Here is an 18,467-nt window from a genome sequence, read left to right as displayed (position 1 = left end):
CATGTGAAGGGATGAAGAGACACATTTGAGCTCATACACAGGTTCTGACTTTACTGCATTTGATTGTATTGCTGTGTCACACGCACACTGCACTTTTTTTTAAAGGCTGTCCAGAATCTTAAAATTTCTTGATTTCACAAGTGAATCCATTGTAAGTCACGTTTATGCAGCAGCTGTGTTGACTTTTGGCCCAGTCACCAGAATATTACTATTCAAAAATTCTCCATCCCTCTGGCACTCCCATTTGCATCTTAAAATTTGAAAATGAGAGTATGCTGTAAACAAGAAGGTTTTTTTTTTTTTTTATAACAAAGTTTTAGGTGGCAATGTCACTAGATTTTGTGGTTCTGCCCTCAGATTGCAGTGACAGTGAGTACTGTGTGATTTGCACAGTTTTTAGTGGCATTCTGCTGAGGCCCAGCCATGATGGAGGTGGAATTACACAGATTTGACAGATCCTGTGATATCATGTAATTTACATCAGCTTAACACAACTTAACTCCTTATAAAAGTGTGTTTTTCCTCCCCACTGTCGCCAAGTGCATGTTCATGGTGGGTTGTCTGATTGCCAGGGTTTTCTCTGTATTATTGGAGGGTCTTTAACCCTATAATATAAAGTGCCCTGAGCTGACAGTGTTTGTTAAAATGTCATGAAATAAACTGAATTGAATCAAATTGAACTGAATTGCCTAGGAATATGCACAAAATCTTACCTTACAGGTTCATTTAGAAGGCTTCAGGTCTTACCTTGTATTCCTGGAGCTCCTGGTGGACCTGAGTGAGGTCTACCTGGATCACCTCTCACTCCCTTTGGACCTCTTTTTCCTGAGGTAGATGAAAGAAAAAAAAACACGTTTAAAAAAACACGTTTAATGCCTGAGAAGTTCAACAATATGCAAAAGTACTAATGTTTAGTTTTACCCTTAAGCCCTGTGTTTCCAATTTGCCCAGGTGCTCCAATAATGCCGGGGATGCCGCGGGCACCAGGTAAGCCATGTGGTCCCTGAGGCCCAGATGCCCCTGGAGGTCCAGGCGGTCCGGGAGACCCCATTACACCTGCACCACCAAGCACAGCCCTCTTGGCGCTTACTGCCACGGCCGCTAGCCTCTCTGTAACGGAAGAGAGGACATCATCATTTTGATTAACTGATCTTTGATGTTTCCTCAGGAGATTAAAGCAGGTCTAGATGCTCACCCTGCATCATCTTCAGCACAACCTCAACAATATGCTGGTCAGATGCATCACGTCCCTGGAGAGAGGAGGAGAACACTGAGCACTGACTAAACACTGATTGGTGTTCTGTCTGTATGTGTCTGTGATTAAGAGTGGAACTGGACTCACTGCTGGTCCCTGAATGCCCGGCATACCGGGTACTCCTCGTTCTCCATTAAGCCCCCTAGGACCGGGCAGCCCCAGTGGTCCCTGGTCTCCTGGTTTGCCAGGATCTCCAGTGGGTCCATTGTGTCCAGTGTCACCCCTGATTCCTTGCTGTGAAGAAAAAAGAGAATCAACCCAGTGAGGCCCAACACATCATGAATAATGAGAATTAACTCTTATAATTAATACCATAGGCTTTGGGTTACAGAGTTAAAGGTCAGGGTTGACTTATAGAAAGGTGGATATGACTAAGGAAAGAATAAAGCAAAACAAGGCCATCCCTGCAGTCAGATTTCTACTCGTTGTAACTCTCACCTGTCCTTTGGGCCCAGGTTCGCCAGACAAACCCTGTCACAGCAAAGACAGAAAGTCATTTTCCCCATTCATCATTTCCATCCATCATTTGCGCCTCGGAGACACTCACTGAGCAATAATTCAAGGATGAATATTGTAAATGAACATCTAAAAATGCAGCTTCAAAGACCCAAATGTGCATCATTGCCTCACTGTCATGTAAATAGCTTATTTGCCATCTGGATTATAATGGGGATTTGTATGCAAATTTGAAAAAAAACAGACATCCTCTTCTTCTTCTTAACTTTGGTAATGCTTCCAACATTTTCTTGTATACAACTCTCTGCTTTGATGCCTCCAGAACCAAATGTTTAAACCTTTTTTTTTTTATCTAAAGCCTAAAAGTTGCATTTATTTATTTCCTTTTTCTTTTCAAACTTGGAAACTTTTTGTGGTCCTTATGGCAACAAAAACCACCAACTACTTTAAAGCAGCTTAAGTCTGTGCTGGAACAAATGTCCACGTTTTTACCTTTTCGCCTTTTTCGCCGGCCAATCCCTCGACTCCGGGGTCACCCTAAAAGCGACAGAGAGGTAACGAAGAATAAGGGGAATGAAAAAGGCTCTTGAAAGTATTCTTAAGTACGGAGCCAGTGGTGCAGTTTAAAAGAGGTGCTACTCACAATGCCCCCCTTTGACCCGACTTTTCCTTGGAAGCCCTGGCAGGAGAGACGGAGTAAATGTAAATGTGGACAAATGTAAACTGGATTATCCTCAGAAAAACAAGGATTCAGTACTGATTGAAACCAGCGACACCAGAGACCACAAACTAAGAAAGATGTTGCCTCATTTCTAAAACAAGGAACATGATTATGCCTAGATTATCATTTATATTGCTTCACTCATTCAAGGGTTTCACTGTGGGGGGTTTGCGTTCTATTAGTGAGTAAACACTGCCCCCAATATGCAGCTTTGTGTAACTGCATTATCACAAAGTCCACAGACCTTGTCTCCCTTTGTTCCACTGAGACCCTGGGCGCCAGGCACACCGATGGGCCCTCTCTCTCCTTTGCTTCCCTGTGAGGGGAAAACAGAAGCTCTGCTGCATGATGTGTTTGAAGTAAAGAGCGCGTTATGATGTCTGAAAAAGACACGGTGCAGCTTACAGGCTTGCCGGCTGCTCCCTGTGGCCCAACTGGTCCTCGCTCCCCTCTGTCGCCCTGCGGACATCAGGTGAGGTGAGTAAGCAGCAGCTGCCGCTAGTGTTTTATTGTGATATTCAGGTTTGTACCTTAGGTCCAGGGATTCCTTGCATACCAGGCTCACCAGGAATACCAGGCTCACCCTGAGAAAGGGAGAAAGTACAATTATTCACTATATGCTATAGCTTTTAACGGTTTTTCTACTTTGCTATGAATGCCATCCAGAGTAAGCATCTGGGTAGACACTAACCAGATCCTTACTTTTCATTCCCTCTGTTGCCAAGCGCTTGCTCATAGGGAGTCATCTGATTGTTATCTATTACCACAGTCTTTATATTACAATATAAAGACTGTTGAGGTGCCTGTTGTTGCGATTTGGTGCTATATTAAAAAACCCCTGAAATTCAAGTTGACCACAAAGAAGAGAAACAATCATATATTTACCAAAGGTCCAGAGGGCCCAGGCAAGCCAACATGACCTCTAGGTCCAGGTTCCCCCTAGAAAAAGAATATTATAAGAAGAATATTAAAAGAAAGGCACACATTACACACATTACAAGAACATGAAAACCTGTTATGCTCATTTCCACATCATTTTTATTCATGGACTCTATTAGAGAAAATGTACACGATTCACAGTCCAACATAGAGCGGGGGGGTTAAATCTTCTTAGTTCATCAAGAGTCTGAAACAAGTTGTTGTAGTTCCCCTCCCTTTACGCATCTCTCAGACAAAAGGTTTAAAAAGCAGGTGGCTGGGGCTTCTCTTCTCACTGCCAGAGCTGTGTGTGTCTAAAATGGCAATGTTAGCAATATCCACTCCCACTGACATATGGAGACGAGAGTGGAAGCACTGTCTGGAAACTTGGTGTTTAGAGGAGTCTGAAGCCTAAGCTTTGGCTCACAGGGAATTCATGTACATACCCCGGGCTGCATTATCTCAAACTTGCAGTATGAACATGTAGAAGGTATACCTTTGCTCCAGGTCCACCTTTAGCTCCTGGGCTGCCAGGTAATCCCTGAAGATGGAATAAACAATGCTGAAAACAGTCCTAATCAAAGCTACATATCTGCACATCAGACACGTTTCAGGAACGCGAGCGTGAAATGCACATGGCTACGTAGGCGTCGGCAGTTGGCGGTAATAATGCAGTTTGATATAATGATAATGGTAAAAATAGGCTTGTGGTGTGATTGCCACAGTTGTAGACCTTGCAGTGATGTTATGTGTGTGTGTGTGTGGTTGCTGTATCACAGTTTGACATAAAGCAGGCTAAGTTGCAGTGTATGAGTTTTAGGGAGTGTTAGTGTCACTGCAGTGACCGCGCAGCATCTCATGCAGTGCACATCTCATGCTCCATTACCCGTTAGTCAGAAACACACACTTATGTCTACCCACTGGTCTGATTGTGATAAATTGCTTGCGGTTGAAGAGAGAATGCTATTTTCAAGGTGCTTTTTATTCTAAAGCAGCATGGGTCACGGGGTCACTGTTAACCTGGATGACTGCCCAGAAAACAAAACACACCGAAATTTTACACACCGCTTCAAGCTGGTTTCCCTTGTCTGTGTTCTGGCTTTGTTGAATTCAAGAGAAGAACAGATTGCGCTTCTACGTGGTCTGAGTGACAATGACTGTTTATTTGCATGTGCTTTTTTTTTTGGCGGCGTTGTCGAACAGTTCTCCGACAAAACACGCACGCCCCCGTCGAATGATCACTCACCGCTGCTCCCTGAGGACCAGGAGGACCGGGCATCCCGGCCTGACCGGGGCCACCCTGCATAAATGAGAGCAGAAGAAGAATAAATTAATGTTTTTGTTTTTTTCACCTCCGATTGAAGTTACTCATCATTATCACTGCTGGCACACACTTACCTTGATTCCAGGAATGCCAGGTGTGCCATCTTTCCCATCAATACCCGGCAGACCCTGAAAAAGCAGGCAGATGAGTCAGTGGACTTCATTTGGCACACCTTGCCAAGCACCTCCACAACTGTGGCCTGAAAAAACAAAAGTGCGTTCACTCACATTCTCTCCCTTTTTGCCAACTGCACCCTGTGGGCCTTGGATACCTCGGCTGCCCTGCAGAAGATAAAGAAATCAGCCTCAGTAGAGCCACGGCACACATCAGTATCGCTGCCTCCATTCAAGCTCTGAAATAGCTTCTTCTTTTTTTTTTTTACACACACCACTGCCTTGACAAAAAAAAAAACTTTCAGGGAAACCACTACAAGAGTCACCCACTTTGTCTCCTTTATCGCCTGGCTCTCCAGGTGGTCCATGAGGTCCTTCTTCACCCTGAAAAGAAAAGAGCAGACTCACAGTTGCCTTAGTGAATTCAGTGTATGAATATACCTCTTTATATGAGTAGCTGAATTTGTATTTGCGTGTCTTTAAGTGTGTGCGTTCTTACAGGTGGCCCAGGAGGTCCTACTGGTCCGCCGATGCCCTTGTACCCACCAGGGCCCTGAGGGAAAACAACAAAGTGCCATCAATCTGTTCGGATCAGAGAGGGAGCTAAGTCGCGGTAGCCTACCACTCATTGTGATAAAGGGATAATTAGAGCTTAACTCACTTCTTTAATGGGAGCTACACAGAGAGCCAGGCACTCTTGCTTTGGCACTAAGCCGGGGTGCTAACTTGGCTAACGTGGCTAATGTTAACAGTAAGACGGATGGCTACAGCGGATCATTAACTACAGATGGAGGCACCGTGGACCCAGACAACCCCAACTCATTAGAGAGGGAGAGAGATTTGTGTTAGCATCATTTCCATATGTCCCCAGTGCTGGTAATGGATGATGTTTGTAGAGTGGGAGCAAGTCTGGCTGTGCCTCCTTGGTGCTCATCTAAGAATGAGAGCAGTACTGAGAGAGAGAGAAAGAGGGAGAAAAACAAAAAGCCAATATGCTTTTTATATGTGATAAACTGAGTGTAGTACTCACTGGTTCTCCTTTGGGACCCATCATTCCTGGATAACCACTCAGACCCATGGGACCCTTAGAAGAGAGGCAAACTATGGTAAGACAGACACCGTTGTCCACAAGAAATGGCTATTTGAGATGATACTATGTAGATTATAATATGAAAATTATAAATATTCAATTATCATCATACTGAAGGTCCTGGGATGCCCTGCTCCCCAGAGATGCCAACTTCTCCCTTGGGGCCCTGATGAAGAACAAAAAAAAAGATTATTAATAATAATAAGTATGTGCTTCGCCCTGTAGCATATGTGCCGGGAAGCAATTGTGAAACCTTGAAAAACGTTTAATCAAACCACAGATTTCATTTAGTTTTGTCTCTATATGTTTGACTTGCAAACATTTACCAAAAAATCTCATTGAAACCCGTTTCTGATATCTGCATGTATCGATGATCTGCAGCCTGCTCACACCATCCTCTGGTGGTCTTCAGCACCTGAAGCAGTTCAATCAGCGCATAATGGGTTTGCCAAGACTGTTAAAGGGGCGGAAACGAAGACTCGATGGCGCTCTTGTGCTGGGATAAGTCGGGATAAGCTTAGCATAAAGACTGAAATCTTGGGCAAACCGGGAATAATAGTCAAAGCGCCAATTGTTACTCCCCGAAAGCACGACTTGTTTTTGCATATCCAGAAGGCCACGGATTAAACAAACATAATCAGGGAGATTTTCGCGTTACTGGGAGGATTTAGGAACTCAGTTAGATGCTCAGCTCAACAATAAGCTAAGCTGGCCTAATTGTTTCCCTGCTGAAGTTACACACTTTTCATCAACACTCAGTTTAGCCTGAGCAGTCTATTAGCCTGGCCTTTTAATGATGCGACCCCTGAACTGGACACTTCAAACCATTTGTTTATATGCCAATAAAGAAATATTATTTTTGCTGGGTTTCCAGAATCTTGCTCGCCATCCTCAGCAGGTTCATTAAGTTCTTGTTTTTTTTTCCGCACTTTAAAGATAAATCTGATAGTCTTACTCCATCTTTGGCATCACGTGGGCATCAGTGATACAGCAAACCCTGTTGGTATCCATTTAAACAACTGGTGAGGATGTAAACAGCTTTCATTGTGTTTTAGAAGAAAAGAGAGCCAGGCAGCTCCTTTAAAATACTGGTCGGCCTCGGAGGAGCGCTTGCTTGATGCGTTGAGTGTTTTGAGCATCTAAAGCAAGCGCTGCCAGAAAGCTCCTTGTGTGGGAAGATCAGAGGCTAATTCCTGGGGCTTGGCTAGCCGCTCCCTTGGAGCCCACAGTATGCTCATTAGCTCTGCTTAATACAGCGAGGTGAGAGGCCCGCGCTAACCCTGACTCTCTCATCCAACTCTTCATGTACCTGGCTCCTCACCACCCCTTTCATCTGGCTTGCTGCGTGCTGACTCCAGAGCCAGGGCCAGGCCTGACTAATCGCAGCCAGATTAATGCCAGTCATGTGCCTCAGGGGGCTTCATTAGAGCTAATCCTCGCCTCCCCTTGGTCCTGTACGGTGGGTGAGTGTGCAAAAGCAACTGTACGGCATGTACACGTATGGGTGTCTGAGTGCACGCGCATATCCTCTCAAGCGGAGATTGTAGCAGCTCACCGGTCTTCCAATGCTGCCAGGATCTCCGAGAGCACCGGCACGTCCTTTGTGTCCCTAGAGGGGAAACAATTAGGCAGGATGGTGTCATAATAATTTGGTAATGCGAAACGATCACTGATGCCTGAAACAGACAGATTACTCACCTTGACTCCCTGCAGTCCCTGTGGGCCTTTAGGTCCTGCTGGGCAGTTGAGAGGACACTGGGAAAAGATAGTGAGAAGGATATGCAGTGTATGGGTTATAAAATGTGAAGTTGTGTCAGAATAGATTTGCAAGAGAGGAGGAATCTTTAGATCTTACCTCGAAATCTGCACTACCCTCTTCTCCAACAATAAACTTGCCTGGAGGACCCTAAGCAGACAGACAGATACATGGATGAGCAAAGTCACCCAGTCACAGTTGGCAGTCAGTTGCGTCTACCACCCTCCCAAGCTGAGCCAGCACTCTCTCCCTCTTTCACTCCATCTATTTCTTCCTCCATTTTTCCCCCTCTCTGTTTATAGATTGAGTTAGAAAGTTAAAGTATCTCTACAGGTGCTGATGTATTTCTGCAACAGCCAGATGAGACAGCCCACTGATCTAATGGGGGTTTATTTACCCTAGGACAGCACTAAAGCTAAACAAATACACTCCCCTGGGCTGGGAACATCACTCTCAATGAAGCACCCCCCTCCCCTTCTTGGAATCACAGAGATGCACACAGGAGAGTTCATACGCCGCTGGAAAATGACTTAAAAGCATACCTCTTAAAACTGTTTTTAGTGCATCACCACTTAGTGTCTGTTGGGACTTGTTCAAGCAGCAGTCATCTCTGGCTGCGCTTGGTGTTTTGTTACCATTCGGCGCATTAAAAACACACACGCCAACATTAACTGTGTGCTGGATAGAGCACGCATTAAGCATGGCATCAGCAGTATGTCCTTGCCTGTGATCTCATTCAGTCATTTCAGTCAGCAACAATTAGACTGATGAAAATGTACGCCTGATTAAGCCTAATGAACTCCCGGTAGCTTATTTATTAAGTTTTTAAAGCCGATCTCACCAGTCTCAGTGCCTTCATGTATTGTTTACTGTGACATCCTTTCTGTGGATTAACTTTGAGTACATTCAAGCAGCGCTTTAGTGCTTATGTGTAATGGAATTGGGATGAGGCAGTGGCGTTGTGAATGTTTGTCCTCTAGAGCGCTATGAACTGTTCTGCAAGTAAACAATACAATTATAAAATATTTCATGTTCAAACAGGTATTATTTTTTATGTTAATGTAACATTTACTAATATCAGGCTAATTGTTCCATCTGCACTATTTATATTTGGAACCTTACCACACATGCTAAGGAGGCCTAACAGCATATAGCGTAGCATCAAGACCAGAGCAGACACCAACAACAGAGAACGTGACGCTGAATAAGTCAGAAAATAGCATAAAATAGAGGCGCTATTGTAGAAGTAGATGTTAGGCCCAATGCGGCTTGCAGAAGCAGCATGAACTTTATGCCGGTTGGAGCAGCTTGAATAGCATGCCCTACATCAGACTTGCTAATAGGATGCACAGGTGAGCATCAGCTGATGTGGCAGGCACTGAGACCAGCTGACATGCTGAGATTGCTGTCTTAAGCAATGCTTCAGTTAATGGCTGTTGCTTATGCTATCTTTCCAGATTTCTAATTGCTTAATGGATCTACAACAACAAGGAAACCTACATATGATACACTAGTGTATGGTTTTTTTTTTAAAAACAGGCTTTTCAAAAGGTGGTTTTGTGTTTAGCTCGAGGATCTTTGTGACATAGAGTCAGAAAGAAAGATGACAATTCATACGATTTTTCCTCGCAATTACCGGCTTGCCCGGAGGTCCAGGAAGTCCTGGAGGTCCCGGTGGTCCAAGGATACCCTAAATGTTTGTGAGGAGAGTAAGAAATTGTGACTAAGAGCTTCTGAGAAGTTACAAAGGCCCCCATAATAAACTGAAGCTGGAGTTTCCTTACCTTTGGTCCAGTTGGTCCGATCTCACCAGGGAGACCAATTGGGCCTGGAATACCCTATACAGGACAGTTATGTTAGTGAGCGTGACAAACAAGATGATATGTACTTATCCCACCAGAGACAAATTATTGCCACACTTTAAAGAGTTGAAGGCACAACTGCACAATACCAGAGAAGCTACTTACAGCCAGTCCTGGAAGGCCAGGTCCCTGTGTGGACAAAAGTGACAAGGGGTTAAATTACTGTGTAACAAGTGGAACCAATCCATCAGAGTATCAATTAATGTTTCCAAAAGCCAATTAAAAACAAATGCAGGAATTCAGTAATGCGTGTGTACAGTGTCAGTGCAGGTTAAATAGCGCTCAGGAACAAAGACACAGAACACGATCAGTCTGTGTTTGCTGTGTCTTTTGCTTGGAATTAATTATAAACAAAGTAATTAAGTAAGTAAGCCTTCTTGGAGGAAGAACAGCCCACAGGGCTGGATCTCCTGTCTGTGGAGCGTAAGACAGCTGGGTGTACGGCACAGCCCCCAGACAGTACGCCTGTTAACGCTAAATAACGGATTAACTAATAGTGTTGTGCTCAAGCATGACATTGAATGACGCTGGACTTACAAAGATGTGCAATAGATGGACATCGAGCACCACCTAGTGGCGAAAGACTGCTACAGCTGATGCTTCATGATCGCTTGTGTGGAATGGCTGAATCTAATGACAATATGGAGTGTGACTCCTTTATTAAGGATTGCATCAGGCTCGTGTCAGCTGCAGAAATCTTACAGCACATTTGGATAAACTGAACCCAAATTGAGGCACAGCTGGTCAGGCATTCATGCGTGACCTAAAAGGCACTAAGGAGGCTGCCTTAAAAAACCAGCTGTGTTGCAATATGTTTGTTAGAGAACTGAGCAGGCTCGCAAAGAATGCCTAATTCAGTCAATCATAACTCATTTCTTAAGTATCCCGAGAGCCCTATGAGATAATGTTAGCCAATTAGTCATTTTATATTAATATACAGAGAGCACAGTTACTCAAGCACTGAACTTCAATACAGCCTTACATGAATGTACTTGTATATTATGAAACTATTCTATTCTAATCTCTATCTGATAGTTATGTTCTCAGGGAATTTCCAGGTTTCAAACTGCTTACTGGATCTACAACAACAAGATCCAGTAAGCTGTTAGAGATCAGTTAGAAAGTCAGATATTGCACGTCTCTCGAATACATGCATAACAGATTAAATAGAGATATTAGAAAAAAGTGTTATCTAAACATTTTGACTGAAGGTCCCTGGCAGTAAATTGCATGGCTGCCTCATAAAATAATATAAGAGATGAGTTGTTTCCTTTCCATCACTGGGTAGTGTTTCGAATGGTGCCAATCATAATACATATTAAATACTGGGTATCACTTATTCATCACTCAGAGTAACTGAACAGAAAAAAATGAAATGAATGATATATAGGAGCCACACGAAAAGCCTTTTGGCTTTGCATATAAGTAGTGGAGAGCAACCTCTGAAGGCTGAAAATCTTTAGTGCCAAAAACTGCAGTTTCTCACACGACCACTTAAAGCAAGCCAGCCCTCGTGGACTGTTAAATATTTCTGTACATAATCTGCAACATAATCTGCAACCACTGTTGTGTCTTGTCTCGTCGATTGCTCCTGTGCATTTCTGGCTGCTTTTTCCAACACATTTTCTGAATGAATCAGTGAGAGTATAATAATAATTTTCCTCATTATAAGCAGTGTTGGGGAGTAACGGAATACATGTACCGTTACGTATTTAAAATACAAAATACAAAATACAAAATATAAGTAGGGGAGACCGGGGATAGTTGTAACATTTTTGACATTTCTGTCTACAGACATTTCTGTCTGTAAATTGGAGCTCTTTTAAGGTAGTGGATTCAAAATGTAATGCAAAGTATTTACATGTCTCTGCTATTAAATAGTGCAACTATTTTCTCTGCAGCACAGTTACCCATTGCATGGTATGGTCTCAAACACAAAGAGTGAAATGTTACAATTAACCCCATAGTCTGGGTTAGTTGTAACATATCCTGGGGTAAAATGTAACACAATGAAATAAGGGTACTAACAAAACATTAACATGTAATCTTTGTTTATTCAACACATGAATGCACTTAGAGCCATTTATGTAGCTCTGTGTGTGTGTGACAGAATGCAGAAATCTAGCTTTTGAGCATATTCCAACCCCCCAAAAAAGACAAATTATGGAATTTTCTGCAAATGAATATTTCATTAATTTTGGTTGGTCTTCCTTGAGTTTGGCCTCATTGGCTCAGTGGGCATTATAACCTACAGCTCTTGCACCAATTTTAAACATAACAATGAAGCTGAAAAAATGTAGTTGTTCACCAGCATCGCAATTCCATTATTTTTTTCAGGGTTTACCTTGGTGTGGTTTGCAAAGTGCTTCAGAAAGATGAGGAAATCTGTTTCTTGCACCCATCCTGACTTATTTCCACTACCAGTGCTTCCTACTGGTCCATCTCTGACACAGAGGTCTGCATAATGTATGTGTGGGAACACAAACAGTGGAGGAATTGTGTTGCCAATGGCATTAACCGCATATACAAATGTGACCAGTGAACCTCTCTCTGCTGATGTTGTTGCCCCAACTTGTTTAATATAAGTTAAAGTAATAGTGTGGTAAGTTGTAACATCTGCATTATTGTTACAACTGACCCAGACTGTTGCTGTTACAACTGACCCAGACTCCTATAGCCATGAACTCGCTAACATTACAGCCAACGGCTAAAACATTAGCACTAAAGACCTACACAGAATATATCCCCATAGACATACAAATAACATAATTCAAGTTTGATGAGTTTAACTGCAAAGCAGATAATGCTATTAGAAATTGAAATAAAGTAGAAAAACTTACTTTTTGGCATACAAATTACTTTTTTTCGTGTTAAATTGTCTGTGTTTGACAAAATGTGCTGATTTTTCACATGTGATAGCAGAACTGAGTTGGGCATGCACAGGATGAGTCACATCATTTGAAACTTAGCCCTGATTGGAGAAATTGGAAGTGTTACAACTGACCCACGTTACAACTATCCCCGGTCTCCCCTAACTGTATTCCGTTACAGTTACCGTTTAAAAAGGTGGTATTCAGAATACAGTTACTTTGTTGAAATAAATGGATTACACTACGGTACTTTCCTGTTTCATTTTGTCGCGGGTCAGGACTGTTTCGGTTTTGTTTGACAGCTACGTTCTGTTGTTCCAGGGGGCAGCGTTACGGTTGCCATGGTTACAGGGCGACGCTCTCTCTCTGCGACTGTGTGTTTCCTGGGTGAGAGAGCGCCTTTTCGTTGTTGTTGTGCTAAGCTAACAGGCAGAATGCTACAGGCATAGCCCTAAAGAATGTAGCATCATGGGCAGTGTAGTCCGTGCTGCAGGGAGAATGGACTGCCATACACGTTATGGGTCTGTGAGCGCGAGGAGGGAGAAAAAAGGATAATGGAAAGGTACGAGTTGTCATTGAGAAAAAACGGGAGCTGGAAGCATGTAAATATAATAATAACCACTGCAGCCAAGAAGAGTGCCTGACGAGCCCAGTTGTAAGTAAGCTATTAAGACTCGACTGTACACCGTGTTCGTGTTTTCCTCCGAAAACAATAAGTTCCGTTGGAGCAGTCTTTCAACGCCTCTCTCTGTCTCTCGCAAGAAAAGTTGACCCACACAACAAAGTAAAGCTATTTTTCGGCTACGAGCCGACAGGGACCCCGCCGTATTAGTCAGAGGTCCCTTTACTACAGTTCGGAGTCGCGGACCTTCAGTAACAGTAATGAATCACACAGCAATAGTACATTCACGTTGTTGTAAAAAGCATGATAATATATTAAGTAATCCAAAGTATTCAGAATACGTTACTGTCATTGAGTAACGTAACGGAATACGTTACAGAATACATTTTGGGGCATGTATTCTGTATTCTGTAATGGAATACATTTTAAAAGTAACCTTCCCAACACTGATTATAAGATGATGATGATAGCCTCCATATGCGGAATTACAGATGTAAACAAATCCTAAAGGGAGATCGCTAAAATTATTGGAATCAATGTGAAGAATCGGAAAAACACGACGACCACAACAAAGATCAGGAACCCATGAAGGGGGAAAAAAAACACCAAGATGTGATCACAAGTTAATTAATATATAATGCCCAATGGTGCAAGCTGGCAATGGCCACTTAAGCAGATTATATCTGCTTTACAAAGATTTCCCACAGCAATATAAATAAGCTTCAAGGGGTAAGCTATTCAGCTTCTCTTTGAATAGGCTGTGTCTTAATACCTGGAACTGGCATTCTGTTTTCCCACAGTGAATTAGAAATGCACCTGTTAACTACACCGAGTCATGAGTCCCTATCTGCTACTCTCTCTGTCTAAAACAAAAAGGAGAAATGGTTTCATAGGATGGGAAAGTCAAAACCTCAGGGTTGTAAAATGCAAAGAAATAAGTGATGGTGTCTGTTTGTTGTGTACAGTTTATGATGCTACATTGTAACTGCAGTTGTCAGAAAACTAGAGTTGACATTTTGTATATTAAGTTCTTTTAAAAGGTTTGCAAAAACCAAAAAAAGTGACAGTTAAAAATTGATTTACTCACAGGAGTTCCGGGCTCACCAGTTGGACCTGGTTGACCCTGCAAACAACAGAAATCAGTAACATATCTGTGATGGTTAACTGTGGTATTATTACACATATAGATGACAATGACAATATCTTTTTGAAATGAAAACAGCACACCAGGATGAATGAAAGAAAGTCCTTAACAACACAGCGATTCTCACGCTTTCCCCTGCAAGCAGGAGTTCGACGTCATTCTCAACATCACAGTGACAGGGCATAGGGAACATTACCCAGAGATTTTATATTTCTATAAATCTGAACCTTTCAGAGTATTCCACCAGCAGCACAAACAGATTTCACACAGAACAGCAGCACAATTGTGATTTTGCACTAATAATCTTTTTAGGTTAAGGTTTAGACACTTGCCTTTGGTCCAGGTCTCCCGATAGGACCTCGGTCACCCTTTGCTCCAATCAAACCCTGGAGGCAAACAGAAAGAAATGAAATCGGGTAGATGTGCTATGCAGTATATACTGAAAACCGTCACAAATGAAACATAATTAACATCACAGGAGGGTTAACCTCACATTTAATCAAAGTTGACTTGGTTCAGGTAAGTAATTGGGAAACAAACCTGAGACTGAGATTCCGGGGCAGATTACTGGCTTAACCTCTGAGGAATGCCTGGTTTGTGTGTGTGTGTGTGTGTGTGTGTGTGTGTGTGTGTGTGTGTGTGTGTGTGTGTGTGTGTGTGTGTGTGTGTGTGTGTGTGTGTGTGTTTGTGCTTCTGTTAGCATGTGACCGTTTGGCACTGATGCTCAAGTTCCATCTGAAGCAGCAACTCAAATTGAAAAAGCTAGGACACAGTTATATACGAGTCTCTGTCTCTGCACAGTGGCAGTAGTTAGGACTTGCAATGCCATAATAATATGCCTCTTATTTTATAGTTAAAACAAACATACATGAGCAAAACAAGTAATGTGTAGTATATAGACCAGATTAACGTCATCAACACCTACTAATATTCTAAGCTCTTATGTAAACTGATCTATTCCAATGACAATTGGACAAACTCCACTCTCGATAGGTTTCATGTTCTCTGTGGAAAGCTGGGGAAAAACCTGGTGTAAATATGTAGGAAAAAAATAATAATATTAACCAGCCCCTTTCAGCACTGTTAAAACAGATACCTGGATAAAAAAAATGAATAATCTGTGAGGTACAACAAAATCAAGCTTTCTGGTTTCTTTTTACAGACCACTTGTAGTGCGTATTTTATTATCTAGTCATATTTTAGCATGATGTGGTTGCATGGAGGTAAACATATTAAAAGCAAAGAAGAGGGATTGAGTTTGTGAAATGTAGTCCTAAAACTTCTGGTAGTAGCTTTGAACCTGATATCCTGGCTACAAAACACTGACCTGTGGGTGCTCAGACTGTGCTATCACAAACATAGCATGTTGTAAAGATCATCCAGGATATAGGACAACAAACAAGACTGAGCCTCTAGTGCAGGGATGTTAAACTTATTTTACATCGCAGGCCACAAACAACCCGTTTTGCTCTTACATCAGTGAAGCTACCCTTTCTGTCAATGTAGAGAAATCTAACTACACATTTAATCAATGGATATCTTAATATGAATGAAAAAGAAGCACAATTTCAACAGTATGTCTCATTTTTTCTTCATGATAAAGAAACGCTGCTGTAGTAAATGAAAAAACCCTGTCAGCATGACTCTTTGGCCTTGAGTTGTAACAAGTAAATGCACAAAATTACAGAAATCTATCATTTAATTACTTTGGCATCGTATGAATGGCCATGGAGGAGGTGTTTGTCTGAAGGAAAAGCTGTAAAACTTGTGAAAATACGTTTCAAAATTGAAGTTCAAAATCTGGAAGCAATATTTTTAAAAGTTTTTCTCCTTTTTTCATTTCATTTCATGCACACAGTTTACTTACATCAATGCCATTCTCCCCGGGTGATCCGTCAGGACCTGGCTCTCCTGGCTCTCCCTTCTGCCCCTACAGCAAAATCCACACCGTAAAAACCGTGTTCAAGTAAATCACAAGTTAAAGTTGCTGCAAAATTAAACTGGCACCGTGACAGTACAGACTTACTGGTGGGCCAGGTGACCCGGGACGCCCTTTCTCTCCCTGCAGATAGACAAAGGGCATGTGTTAACCCAACTAAACATACAGTACACGCCATGGTTACACCTTTGTGTTCACAACTGTATCATATTCATCACCTAAATGCCTTTCATTGCTACGCATCGCCTCATAGAAATGAATTTAGGAAGATTTATCACGTGGCAAATTTCACGAGACAGCATGAGAAAAATGTGCCACATAAATATATACTGTACTGAGCACAGAGAGGTGCACGGGCAGATGTTAATCAGTTGCTCCAGTGTTGATATTATAAGCAATCTTTAGATGGACTCTGAAGTGTGTCTACACTGGCTGCGTTTTCTATCAGGCTTTGATCCCACTGTTAAGCCTTTGGATGAGTGAGCAAAGAGTGACAGGTTTAATAACATGCTAGACTGACACCGTTTATTGATAGATAAAGAGCCTTTTAAAAATAGTTTTTTGGCTAAAATGCTAATAAAAAAGAGACTTTTTACATTTGATTTGGTATTGAGCCATAAAGCATGCTATCTCCACACTGCTCTAGAGCAGCTTCTGTTTCCAACACATTTACACAACTTTGCCTGTTGTTAACCCTTTGAGTAACTCGCACATATCACGTTACTGTGACCCAAACTCGGGTCTGAGGCAAGGATCTCTTCTCAAAGACCCCTCTCTCTGCTGGGAACAGAGCTCTTTTGTGCCGGTGTTTTCATTTGCAGTGCTCTCTGCTGGTATGAATTCAGTACTGCGCCACACCTCCTGATTTGGTATTTCTCCAGCACAATGAGGAGCTTTGTGGGAAAACCTATTTGGCAAACCTGTGTGGATACTCACATCAATGCCATCTGACCCAGGAGTGCCAGAGGGGCCGGGTGGGCCTGGCGGGCCCGGAGGTCCAGGTGGACCCCTCTGAAACACAGACAGAGAGGAAAAAAGGTCAAACAGCAACATTTACTAATTCACTCTGTGCAGTAGCCTGTAGCAACAATCAGGATGCAGTATCATTGTGGAATATATAACTAACAGATGTTAAATATATATTGTAATATCATAGTGGATATTAATTTTCATGGATTTTTATAAAAATGAAAACACATTTGATGTATGTTTTATTTTCCCAAATAAGGAAATATAACCTAACCCTCCATCATAGAACCAAATATCGGAGTGGTTACTGCAGGTTAAGGTGGGCAACTCTGAAAGCCGAGTGAGTTTAACATGGAGCATTGCAACAAAAATAACATGATAAAACTGGCATCTTTGAGGAGGTAAACACAAAGGATCGAGGAGGAATGTGGGAGGAAGGGCTAAAAGACTGGCACTGTTTACCCCCACCCAACCCACCCCCCTACTTCTCCATCCTACTGCCTGTCTTGAACAACATTTTATTGCAAGGGTCAGTCCATCAAGTGATAAGAGAATAAATCCCACTTTGAATTCTTCAGGTGTTAAAACCCCCAAAACAAAACACAGAATGATCCTTGAAAGTGAAAACTCCTGTAAGTCCAGAAGATAACGTGTAGGTGTCTGTTTGAATAACAGCTTTCACGCTCAGTGGACAAAGTTTGTGTGTCGGTGTCAGTGCACACTGACTTTTCCCCCCCTTAAATCTGGCATGGCTGCAAAGATTTGACCCCCCAAAAACTGAAAAAATAAATCCCATCATTCTTGGTTAAATAGTGCTCCTCTTGGCCCCTGTAAAGGTAGCCTAGGTAATGATGAATCCGTGCCTTAAAAAAGAGGGGGCGCCGTGGTTAGAAAGACCTAAGAGTCCGTGTACGATAAGGGTGATCCATGAAAGATCCACAAGATAGCTTCCACCCCTGAAAATCATTTTCTTCTACATTCATTCTATAAAGCTGGGTACTCATCACATTATATCCTTGCTTCCATGCTGTGGTTATTTAATCCCTTCATCCAGCCCAAGATGGCACGAAACCTACAAGATCACCTGAAGATATCCATAGCCGACTGGACCCTTACCGAGGGCCCTTACCCCCTGAACCCTTGAGCCCCGATCAAGTTTTGAGCTCTTCTGTGCCACTCACCACTTGAGCCAAAACCAGGCACAAGGTCTGCAGAATAACCCAGGTCTTCAGCAAGGCAGAGAGAGCAGCCATGGTCCCTCTCCCCTGTCCGTCTCTCCTCGGTTGAGCAAATCCTCTCTTCTAGTGCCTCTTTCTGCTCCCTTACTCCTCTCAAGGCCGGCACAGTGCAGAGCTGGTGGAGCAAAGCTGTCAGAGAAGAAGGAGGAGGAGGGGAGGTCGGGGGTGCTGTGTGCACAGCCCACAGGAT

At 42.6% G+C, this 18,467-nt stretch overlaps 1 protein-coding gene across 1 annotated transcript in view; it reads right to left on the bottom strand.

Moving 5' to 3' along the window:
- Nucleotides 1-18,467, bottom strand: part of col9a2 (procollagen, type IX, alpha 2) — a 20,410-nt gene extending 1,943 nt beyond the window's left edge. The window contains exons 1-31 of the mRNA XM_080864065.1: nucleotides 18,221-18,467; nucleotides 17,007-17,081; nucleotides 16,158-16,193; nucleotides 15,999-16,061; nucleotides 14,464-14,517; nucleotides 14,075-14,110; nucleotides 9,601-9,624; nucleotides 9,418-9,471; nucleotides 9,270-9,323; nucleotides 7,733-7,783; nucleotides 7,576-7,632; nucleotides 7,433-7,486; nucleotides 5,990-6,043; nucleotides 5,818-5,871; nucleotides 5,287-5,340; nucleotides 5,118-5,171; nucleotides 4,902-4,955; nucleotides 4,749-4,802; nucleotides 4,597-4,650; nucleotides 3,847-3,891; nucleotides 3,318-3,371; nucleotides 2,963-3,016; nucleotides 2,838-2,891; nucleotides 2,677-2,748; nucleotides 2,355-2,390; nucleotides 2,204-2,248; nucleotides 1,694-1,726; nucleotides 1,343-1,489; nucleotides 1,196-1,250; nucleotides 922-1,110; nucleotides 748-825 (exon numbers count right to left, since the gene is read on the bottom strand). Of these exons, the coding sequence (XP_080720191.1) occupies nucleotides 748-825; nucleotides 922-1,110; nucleotides 1,196-1,250; nucleotides 1,343-1,489; nucleotides 1,694-1,726; nucleotides 2,204-2,248; nucleotides 2,355-2,390; nucleotides 2,677-2,748; nucleotides 2,838-2,891; nucleotides 2,963-3,016; nucleotides 3,318-3,371; nucleotides 3,847-3,891; nucleotides 4,597-4,650; nucleotides 4,749-4,802; nucleotides 4,902-4,955; nucleotides 5,118-5,171; nucleotides 5,287-5,340; nucleotides 5,818-5,871; nucleotides 5,990-6,043; nucleotides 7,433-7,486; nucleotides 7,576-7,632; nucleotides 7,733-7,783; nucleotides 9,270-9,323; nucleotides 9,418-9,471; nucleotides 9,601-9,624; nucleotides 14,075-14,110; nucleotides 14,464-14,517; nucleotides 15,999-16,061; nucleotides 16,158-16,193; nucleotides 17,007-17,081; nucleotides 18,221-18,292 (1,870 nt within the window). The 5' untranslated portion in view covers nucleotides 18,293-18,467. The remainder of the gene's footprint in view (nucleotides 1-747; nucleotides 826-921; nucleotides 1,111-1,195; nucleotides 1,251-1,342; nucleotides 1,490-1,693; nucleotides 1,727-2,203; nucleotides 2,249-2,354; nucleotides 2,391-2,676; nucleotides 2,749-2,837; nucleotides 2,892-2,962; nucleotides 3,017-3,317; nucleotides 3,372-3,846; nucleotides 3,892-4,596; nucleotides 4,651-4,748; nucleotides 4,803-4,901; nucleotides 4,956-5,117; nucleotides 5,172-5,286; nucleotides 5,341-5,817; nucleotides 5,872-5,989; nucleotides 6,044-7,432; nucleotides 7,487-7,575; nucleotides 7,633-7,732; nucleotides 7,784-9,269; nucleotides 9,324-9,417; nucleotides 9,472-9,600; nucleotides 9,625-14,074; nucleotides 14,111-14,463; nucleotides 14,518-15,998; nucleotides 16,062-16,157; nucleotides 16,194-17,006; nucleotides 17,082-18,220) is intronic.

This window comes from Rhamphochromis sp. 'chilingali' (assembly GCF_963969265.1).
Source record: "Rhamphochromis sp. 'chilingali' genome assembly, chromosome: 17".
Taxonomy (NCBI): domain Eukaryota; kingdom Metazoa; phylum Chordata; class Actinopteri; order Cichliformes; family Cichlidae; genus Rhamphochromis; species Rhamphochromis sp. 'chilingali'.
The sequence above is the reverse complement of the archived record's forward strand: the minus strand, read 5'-3'. Positions and strand labels throughout refer to the sequence as shown.